The sequence below is a fragment of the Fulmarus glacialis genome, unplaced genomic scaffold (genome assembly GCF_000690835.1).
Source record: "Fulmarus glacialis isolate BGI_N327 unplaced genomic scaffold, ASM69083v1 scaffold23408, whole genome shotgun sequence".
Lineage (NCBI taxonomy): Eukaryota > Metazoa > Chordata > Aves > Procellariiformes > Procellariidae > Fulmarus > Fulmarus glacialis.
Genome location: NW_009230446.1, coordinates 1 through 10,477, shown reverse-complemented (window position 1 = coordinate 10,477; position 10,477 = coordinate 1). Strand labels below are relative to the sequence as shown.

The following is a 10,477-nucleotide window of genomic DNA, read 5'->3' as shown; positions in this document are numbered from 1 at the left end:
GCTGAAACTTGTTACAAGAAAACTCTTTCAATATATGGATTGCCTGGTATATGTGATTTCCATTAGACTATACTTAAGTACATGAAAATCAAGTACCAACTGTTTGAACAGACAGTTCCTGTCTGTCTAATAACAAAACACCTTCCCGAATTTTGACTCAGTATTCCAAATGCATTTTCAGCCACAGCTGCGTTGCTTATCACAAAAAATAAAACTTCTCCAATGCCTTTTTAATTGTTACCACATTGATATAGAACATATATGCCAAAAACAACCTTAAAAAATTCTACATTTTATTGTTTTGGAGATACATATATAGCTTATTATTTTATTCATTTCAAAGAATTATGATACTGATCTTGCTTTTTACATGTCTAAAAATTTTCTTGATGACAATTTAGCTTTTAAGCTATGGAAGAGTAAGATGCTAGAAATCTTCTCTACATTAAATACTGTCTTCTTTCACCTTCCAAATGGGTTCACTACAATCTTTTTAGTGGCTTTGCAACCATAAGTGAACACTGTAACTCCCTAATCTTAAACAGTAGATAATTTTCAATACACAGCAATAAAATCATGCGTGTCCTCGTCATAATAGCTAAATTCTGAACTGAGTTAAAATTCTACTTCTGCCTTACAAGATTATGTGACTTAGTTTCAGTTTCTTCAGCAAAAGTTGGTCTTCCTGTATTTCATTTCACCTCCTGCATTCCTCAGCTGTGTTTTATTCTAAGTATACCTGAAACGCATTGACAAGGACTGGTGCTAGAGTCTTTGTTAATTATGCCACGCAGTTATGGAATTTAATGTTGAATGTTACTTGTTAATTCACTGTGCAAATCAGGAAATGGTTATCTAAATTGCCAGACATTTCCATTGATTGGTATCCATGAACTTAAGAATGCTTGGGATATGTACGTGCACAATGGTTTGACACTGAAATTAACATTTAGAATGTATCCTGCACAGTTGACCTAGGCAACTTTTCAGCAAAATGGGGTTACTCCTTGTAAGCAAGTAATTCACTCCAAAACCAGATATATATTTACATGTCATTGTTTACATTTAAGAGAACAGCAAAATGGATGTTGTTCACTATTTTCTCCTGTAAACACAGAAAGTGTAAAGCAGGAGACAAAAAAAAGAGGGAGTATAGGAAGTAATGTGTCTATGGTAGAAGCCGAAATGTTTTGTGAAAACTAAACTCACCAACAAGAATAAAGTTTAGCCTTTCACATAAGACTGGGCAGGATTTTCTGAGACATTGAGGAAGAAAGGAACTGATTTTCACCACTGAAAATCACAGGGGTTTTCACAGGAGCTCTGGTCTTTTCTTTTGCTTTCCCTTTCTTTAGCTATCTTTTTGCCTCTCTAACTCCAAAAGTGAGGTTTCTACAGAAAGAAGGGCACGGCATTCTACTCACATCACTCAGCTGCCTTGTCACTTTCTTGGCTTGTTCCACGTCAGGTGGATCTGGCAGAGAAGTATATTTAGATTTTCGTTCATCATGCCCTTTTTTGTAGACAATCTGAAAATATAAAAGAAGTAAACATTTACAGTAACTACCAACTTAAGCATCTGAACATTTACTCTTAGCTCTGCTAACACCACCATTAACAAAAGTAGTTCTGTCCACCACTCCTGCAGCATAAACTCTTTCAATCAATGTATTCTGGAGGACTACTGAGAAGCCTCTGGATAAGAGACAGTGAAAAAGAATCAGTTCCCTGGGAAAGTTTTCAAGTATATTACACTGTCGCACCTGATAAACATGGACTAGTGAACTTCTGGACATCAGCAAAATTCAGTGAAATCTTTACGTGAGACCTGAAATCCTTGATTGAAGAGTTCTCTGTATCTAAGTATCAGCAAATCGCACAGCCTCACGAATTCCAGACTTTTCTTATCACTGTTTTAGAGAGACAGATTTGTAGACCCACAACAGCACGCTGGGCTTACAGACAACCCTGAGAGTTTCTCCACACATTTTGAGAGATACTCGAGGTCTTCTTACTGATTACCTCAGAAGATCTTTAATAAATTAATTATTTCATTCATTCATAATCTAGCATCAAATTGCCAACAGATTTATACTCTATATAGAGTACACACTTTCCTACTGAAATAGCACTACTATCAGAGCTATCAGTGCACACCTATGCATTTTTATTTTCTGTTCTATTATGAAGTTTTCATAGCTAGTCAAAGTCCACCACAAAGACTATCAAGTTACACGTAACAGTGACCCAACCGTCAGTCAGGCTTTGCTACTTACATCACTCAGAGTCTTTTGAGCCTGCGCCACCCTTCTGAGCTCTGGACTGTCACTGTATGGGTAGAATAACGTTTTGTCTCCTTCCCAGTCTTCGGTATAGAGTTTCTTAAAAACAGAAGAATGCCAGAATACTCATTATGAATTGATCTCCGACTTGGAATGCTTCTTGCACTTCAGCTGCCTAGACCTGTGATTTTTTTTTTCTTACCTTACTGAACATTGCTGTGTTTTTTATTGCATTCACAAGCTCTGGAGCATCAGGGGGAAGCAGGTACTTGTCCTTAGTCTCCTCCCAGTTCTGTTTATATAACACCTGGAAAGAAAGATCAGCAGGTTGTTTATTGTTAGAAAAATATTTACATTTGTGAATAAACTAACTGCTCTAAAGATTTTTTTCAAGGTGAAAGTCTCAAACCAGTGACATTTGATGACATCAGTTGGAAACTGTTCTATAAACATTGCTTTAGTGCCTTGAGCTCAAAACGTCGTTCATATCAGTAACCTCATGATCCACTAATGTTCACAACCCTTCCAGAAAGTCGGAACTTGCTCACCTTGCTCACTTGCTGTGACACCTTCTTTGCATGTTCTATATCCTTGGCCTTTTCATCAACGTGGCAAATAGTTCTAGCAACTTCACCAGCCATGCGGTATTTAACCTAGATCAATGCACAACAAAACACATGTATTCCCACTGCAAAAACCGACAGTTTTTTTTAAAAGCAGAATATTGACATTTTTACACTTAATACTGTAAACACCCAAAATCTGAATTCAGTAACGCATTTAGGACTAGTTGTTCCTTAGAAATGAAGCCTATGGAAGCAAACGGATTTTGTGAATTAACTGAGAAAGAAGTGCAGCTTTGAGACAGTTTCAAGAGCTGTGAATCCAAGTTAGAGGTAGTACCCTTCTGTAATCACGGAGTTCTTTCTAAGTGTACTTCCACCCTGTATAATGAGATAGAGAGAGCCTCATGCTATGCAGTACATCTCAATTTCACAGTCCATTACCATGTAAACACTAGCTGTAGTGCCAAAGACAATACAGCCACATTACCATGGCAAACCAGCAGCTTGGGCACAAAAATCATCCTAATGCAGTTACATCACTCCCAGCTTGACAGCAGGTTCAGTCAGCATTAGCGCATGGATTGCTGCATCACATTCCTCAATATATCCTAAGTCAGGAGTGGAGCAGAATTTAATGCACACTCTTTTCCTGAATACTGGTTAAACTAGGTGACTACCCTTTCAGCTGTAGGGGTTCCCATTCCTAAGGACTCAACTCTCCCTATTTACTGTATGAAGAATTAAAAAGTCTTCCCAGGTGGATTTCAGTTTCCCAAACTGTGAGGTGTATTGTTGAAAGGTAGACTAGCATTGCTTAAAAGAAAGAGGGGAGGATGAGCTAGCTTCCAGAACTATAGGCACTGCATCAGTGGGGCAATTGTACTTGGTCTAGCTTTTAAAGGCAGATCACCAAGAGTAGGATTCACACAGAGGGGACAACACATCTTGGAAAATTCCATTGTAAATTACAAGATGTACAGAAGTTCATTTTGCAACACTTGGAGAATCTAAGCATCATTTTTCCAGTATCTCTTTAGGAAACTGACTTTCAGTTGCTTTATGAAAACAAAAATGTTTAAACACATTTTAAAAACAAAATTCTAGGGTTATCTAGTTGTGCACTGGGTTATAATATCCAGTGCACAACTTACCCTCAACAAAAATTCATCAGGCACATCATTGTCCTGACCGCAGACATAGTGTGTGGAATCTTCAAATTCAATGATATGGGCATCGCCATCATCTCCCGTGCCTGTAAGTTCTGATCAGAAATTTTCAAACCTCTTCAGGCACAATGAAACAGAACTACTGTTCAGCTAAAAAGGAACCATCACATCTCCCTTTCTGAAAAGCCTAAATTCCAACCTACATCACAGAACTCAAATTGGCGTATACTCTGTACTCCTCGCTCTCATAATCTGATAAAATTTCTGCTAAACGTTCAAATTGCCTTGTCACAATATCATCAAAAAATTATCACTTCTTATCCAATTTAAAATTGTGACTCAGTTTGCTTCTTTACCACTCAGTAAATATTTTTTGTTACAACAATTCTACCTCACTGAGCTGGTCTTGCACTTTCTTGATTCTCCGAATTTCTGGGGTATCAACTGTGGAAGCATATGGCTTTCCTTTTTCTTTTCTATATTTTTCTTTGTACTTGTTCTGAAAGAAAATAACGACAAATATAATTAAGACATATCCTAAAGCTTTGGCAGAAATGTATGCAGCAATTATTGATTTATTTATCTGGTTAGTATAGGAATTTTGGGCAGATTATTACATTTGCAGAGTTATTCTTATTTTAACCAATAAAATTACTGTCTTCCATCTGACACAGCAGAAAAATTCCATTTCTAGCTTTAGCCTGTTTTAGATCACCTCTAATTGATTATATTCTCCTTAGCAGCTTGATATTGATAAATTTACAGTTATTTGTTTCAGTGACCAAAGATAAGGAAAATATACGGATGAGGGTAGCAGTCCTAGAACTATGATATCATATAACCTTTAAACAGTGAATGCTGGTAGGTAATATACATTAAAATTTAGGAAGAGGGATCTGATACTATCTGCATCAGTGCAGAGCAATTGTTTTCCACTTTTCACAACATCGTACAGTATTGGTCCACTGGACTTTGATATCTCGTACCAGGAATTTAGGTTGGTGCTTGTTCCTATATATTGTGCACAAGGATTTTTTTTTTATATATATAGAGGGATAGAGAAATATATTACTATAAAAAATATTGAGGTTTGCTATTTAATAGACATTAGTCCCCGTTATCTTCCTTCACTCGGACATCCAAGTCAGATAGTGCAGGAGTCCTATTAACTGACATCTCTGACAATCTTCAGCCATCTGCCTCAAGCCACTTTTTGTGCCTAATGATTACCTAATGCACTTAAGCAGGAAATGGGCAAGAAATTGGCTAATTCAAAGAAGCAAATAACACTAATACACATCATGAAATGAAGTATAGGAGACAAAATAGTAGTATGAAAGTTTGCAATAATACCTATTAAATATTTTTAAAGTTGGTGTTCCTCAAGAAATAAAAGACATGGGACAATTTACCTCACTGAATAGGTCCTTCATTTTATTACTATGTTGCAGATAAGGTGTCAAAAACTTAGATGGATCCACTTTTGTCCGTATTGTCTTCTTTCTGACTGGAGGTGCTGCATCCTCAACAGAAGGTTTTTCACGCTCAACAGTATAGGTGGTAGTTCTAGGACCTGTGAAGTCTGTGCTAATGGTCTCAGTGATCTCAGTGACCACCTGGGAATAAAGAAAAAAATAATTACTTGCTTTATAACTATAAATCATCATTTTATGAAACACATTTTTCACCTCCCCTATCTAGTAAAAGGATGCTCAGTTCTTATCCTGGAACCACCTGCAAGACAGAAAACCAGTGACACTTCTCCTACTGGGATTACCCAGTATGCCTACTATACATCACCCAACCTAAAAAAAAAACCCACAAGGAATTAACTGACTGGCTGATTTCTGTATCAAGCTCATGTAATTATTCCCCAGAGGAGCTGGGTGAGTGGGGCTCCTGTTGCCTCTGTTCTATATGCATCCACTGGCATCAGGGGAGTTCTCAGGTGGGACCACCGGCTACTAAAACCAAAGTGTAGAAGTGTTCTCAGTGCTGAAGTTGTGTTGAAGACACATGTCATACAGCCAGGGCTCCTAATCATGTCACTGGAAGTTGTGAAAGCAGCTCAAAGGTACATACAGTCATTCAAAAAGATTATCTTCTTCTTGCAAAAGGAAAGGAACAGACACAGCAGACAGACAAGACCAAGTCTTTGGGATCTTGTACTAAGTACAAGATGCACCAGCTGACTGAACAAATACCTCGAATCCACCTTTTCTACTAAACTACATTTTCTTATAGCCAGATGACAATCACAGCAGAGACATAGCTGAGATACTTACATAATCAATTGATCAAGCATCCATTGGAAATAAGCCCTTAATTAATTTAAATGGTTTATGTACTTGTTTATCAACATATTCATGCTGTAAGCAGTGATTTTAATACTAAGATTCTAATTAAAAGCATTTAAAAATAATTATTACAACTTAAAAATGTGCTCCAAAATCACCTGAGTAAGTGTCAAGTTTTATTTCATATCAGTTAGCTCTAAAAAAAAGGCGCCTTCAAAAGGGAATGCATGAAGCTCAGATTTCTGATAGCTATTTGCATTAGTATGAGACAGACTAAAAAATACACCAAGCATTAAACATTAAATTGAGAAGTATACAAAATTTAAATTACAGTTTACTATGTGAACATTAATTGCATTTCCCTAATGCTGTCCCAAGATGTTATTAGTTACTTCAGCACCGCCACAAGCTTCTCTCTTACAACTCTTTTCAAACATACAAGTGTTCATCTAAGTTCTAGTACTGAAAGCACTGGAGAGTTTGAAACCTGTCTAGGTGGACACTGCGAACAGCACTACCCGCTGTTAGCTTTATAATAGAACAGTGAAGCTATGTGCTTTTATAAAAAGTTGTAATATATTTCTAAAACTTGGAAAGGCTTGATTCTGAAAATATAGCATTTTGTACAAAAAAATGCTTTTACTTTCATATGATAACTCATAGGACCACATGACTCTAATGCATTAGACTACATTTACAGCTGATGGGAAAAGGGTCTAATCACATTAGCTAGAAAGACATTCGTACTCATATGTAATTCTTCATTCCACAATACTGTTTTCAAAAACTGATGCAAATCAGACACAGAAATAATCAGTCATGCTATTGCTCCCTTTAAATCCGGGAGCCCTTTAAGTCTGGCTACAGATTTTAGAACACCTAATCTTAAAAATAATAAGATGGCAGTCTTTCTTCAAAAGTGTAGTTATGGATTACTTCCCCAAACAGTATTAATCAAATCGTATTTTATTAAACTAAAAATATAGTAAGACTTTGGAAACAGACCCTTTGTTTGGAAGGAAACACACTCACAAAGTGAAACATTAAGCTTTTGTTTCCGCATAAACCTATGCCATAAAGAACATTTCATGGTAACATAGCAGAGAGTTGGGTTATAACTATATTATAAGTAGAATTTCAAATTATGGTAATATTTCTTACCAGTGTCATGAAAAAAATCTGCAAACCACCACTTTTCAGTGAAATTGCACAAGGTGAAAGGAAAAGACTGAACTGATACATGTAAACTGGTTTCAGGCAGAATCTTTTTATATTTCTTTTCATAACAAGGTTAAGTATAATGCATGTATGTGCCTGTTGTTCATATGGACATATCTAGTCACATTCACACCCTTGATAATTCTGTACATCTTTAACACTAATGATTGGATTTTGTCAATATGTTACCCAAGTAATCTTCCTGCCTGTGTTTCTTGTTATTAACGTAACCTGTTGCTTCATTTTATCAGCTCCTGTGCAAACACCTACTGGGCAGGAGCAAATGGAAGACTATCAGCAACACACAGGACAGGACAGAAATTAGCGCAGTCCCTTTCTGATGGACACATCCACAACTCCTTCTAATGGAAATCAAAGACCTGCAGATAGGATACTCAGAACAAGCTAGAAGTCCTCTAGATCACCCCACAACAGGGTCTTGCAGAGGAAATAAAGTATTAAGAAGCAACTGTTCACTGATACTTGTGTGTTTAATATGAAAAATTAGTCCTCAGAATACAAAAGACCACTAATTTAGCATTATGCATTAATTACATGCATATATACACCACATGCAACATCACAGGGACCTTTACCTCATGTGGTTCACCCTCTTCAATAATTGTCTCTTCAATGTAGTACTATTAAAAAAGAGAAAAAAAAAAATGTTAGGCCAGATCATACAGAACAGCAAATTGTAGTTTCTGTTAAGCTGTTTTAAAAACACACTCTGGAGAAACAGGACTGTAGTTCATAAGTACCTATGCAGTCACATTTGCATCCTTGGTAATTCTGAACATCTGTTCATTTTTTGCATTAATGATTGGATGTTTTCCATACATTCCTCAATTAATCATCCTCCCAAGTAATTAATGAAGGATCATTATCTGATTTTACCCACAAGAGGGAAGACAATGATGACCACACTAAAAGAAAGAATCAGCATCCAAAAAACCAGGATTTTCCAAGTGTTTGGTAATAGGCTGAGAGGACTGTAGTAGGTTTCTCTCTCTAAGGCTGCCCTCAGAGTTGTTCCTACCTCCAGATCCTTGAAGGACACCAATAATCACTGGCTGCCAGCTAGACTTTGTACCACTGATCACAGTTCTGAGCTCCGCAGACCAGTCAATTTTCCACCCACTTTATAGCCCACTTATCCATCCCGCATCTATAAATTTGGTGATAAGAAGACTATGGGAGACTGTTTCAGAGGTCTTCCTAAAGCAGTCAAGGTATGCAACATTCTCTGGTCTCCCCTTGTCCATAGCAGCAGTGAACTCATTATAAAAAGCAGTGAGTTTGGTCAGCCATGATTTGCCCTTGATAAATCAATGCTCACTGCTCCCCATGACCTTCATGTCTTTCATGTGTTTAGAAATAGCTTCTAAAAGGATTTGCTCCATAGCCTTCCCAAGGACTGAAGTGAGGTTGACCAGCCTGTAGTTCTCTGGATCTTCTTTCTTGCCTTTCTTGAAGATGGGTATGACACCTGTCTTTTTCCAGTCGCCAGGAACACCCTTGCATCACTATGAGCTTTCAAAGATGACAGCAGCCTTGCAATGTCAGCCATTCCCTCAGCACCCCTTGATCTATCCCTTCTGTTCCTCGGAACTATGTACACCCCAGTGGGTTAAGTCATCTCTAACTCTGTCTTCCTCTGCTGTGGCTACCACTTCGCTCCCACATCTCTGCTAGGAAGCTCAGAGATGTGGAAGACCATGGGACAAGCCTTATCAAATCTGAGGCAAAAAAGGCTTCAAGTACCTCAGCATTTTGCCTGTTCCTTGTCACTAGCTTCCCTGCCCACTGAACTACGGTCCCACACTCTCTTAGCTTTGCTTTTGCCGCTGATGGCACTTGCAGCAACCTTTCTTACTGTTCTTCAGCTGGCTTCAACTCCAGCTGAACTTTGCCTATGCACGTAGGAATGGAGTTTATAATGTCTCATGTCTTTATGTTCCTCCTAAGTGGCCTGTTCCTGCTTCCACCCTCAGTACACTTCTTTTTTTGTGTTTGAGCTCAGTCAGGAGCTCCCTGTTCAACCATACCAGCCTTCTGCTATGTTTGACTCCTGCACATTGGACTGAACCATTCTTGTGCTCTGAGAAAATTGTTTTTGAAGATCACCTAGCTCGCCTCCCCCTTTGCTGTTTCCATGGGATCTTCCCAAGCAGGTCCCTGAACAGGCCCAAATCTGCTCTTCTGAAGTCCGGGATTGTAATTCCATTTATCTTGCTCACTCCTTTCTGAATCTTCAACTCCACAGTCTCGTGGTCTCTGCAGCCACTGCTGCCCTTGACCTTTGTATCTTCCACCAGTTCTTTCTTGTTTGAGAGTAGCATGTCCAGCAGAGCATCTCTCCTAGTTAGTTCATCAATCAACTGCATCAAGAAATTTATCTTTAATGCTCTCCAGAAATCTCCTAGGTTGCTTGTGCCCAGCCAGCAGATACTGGGGTGGTTAAAGCCATCCACAAGCACAAAGGTTGTGCCTGTGAGGTTTTCACCAGCTGCCTAAAGAAGTTCCCAGGGCACTACATCTGCTCTGAAGTGACAGATCTGCAAGTGGAGCACGAACCTTCCTCCTGTTGCCGGAAACCATGATCTTCCTGCCTTCTCCACCCTGACGGCCACCCTCCATCACCCTATTTAACCAGGGTCTCCAACTGGCACTCCTTCCTTGCCATGTGTGGCTCTGCCTCTTGCTCTTCATGAAGGTGCTGTCAACCTCTTCTTCACCTTCCAGGTGCAAAGCCTGCTCACCTCTTCCTTCAGCAACCTGCAGTGCAACCGAGTGACCTTACCAGAACACACCTCCCACCGGAGATACAACAAGGGCAACGTCCCTGCCTGCAGCGCTCTGTGGGCTTCGCTTCCCCGCTGGCAGCTTCCCTTTCCCCACAGCGGCCGGGAGCCGGAGTCAGCTCCGACCAGACCCGCTGCGCAGAC

General features: G+C 39.0%; 1 protein-coding gene across 1 annotated transcript in view; it reads right to left on the bottom strand.

Moving 5' to 3' along the window:
• LOC104081474 (nebulin-like) overlaps positions 1-10,169 on the bottom strand; it is a gene marked incomplete at its 3' end in the record, with an annotated part of 37,146 nt that extends 26,977 nt beyond the window's left edge. Inside the window, exons 1-9 of the mRNA XM_009584234.1 lie at positions 10,107-10,169; positions 9,770-9,910; positions 8,126-8,170; positions 5,427-5,630; positions 4,406-4,513; positions 2,831-2,935; positions 2,485-2,589; positions 2,277-2,381; positions 1,425-1,529 (exon numbers count right to left, since the gene is read on the bottom strand). Of these exons, the coding sequence (XP_009582529.1) occupies positions 1,425-1,529; positions 2,277-2,381; positions 2,485-2,589; positions 2,831-2,935; positions 4,406-4,513; positions 5,427-5,630; positions 8,126-8,170; positions 9,770-9,910; positions 10,107-10,169 (981 nt within the window). The remainder of the gene's footprint in view (positions 1-1,424; positions 1,530-2,276; positions 2,382-2,484; positions 2,590-2,830; positions 2,936-4,405; positions 4,514-5,426; positions 5,631-8,125; positions 8,171-9,769; positions 9,911-10,106) is intronic.
• Between the last annotated feature and the right edge of the window lie 308 nt (positions 10,170-10,477).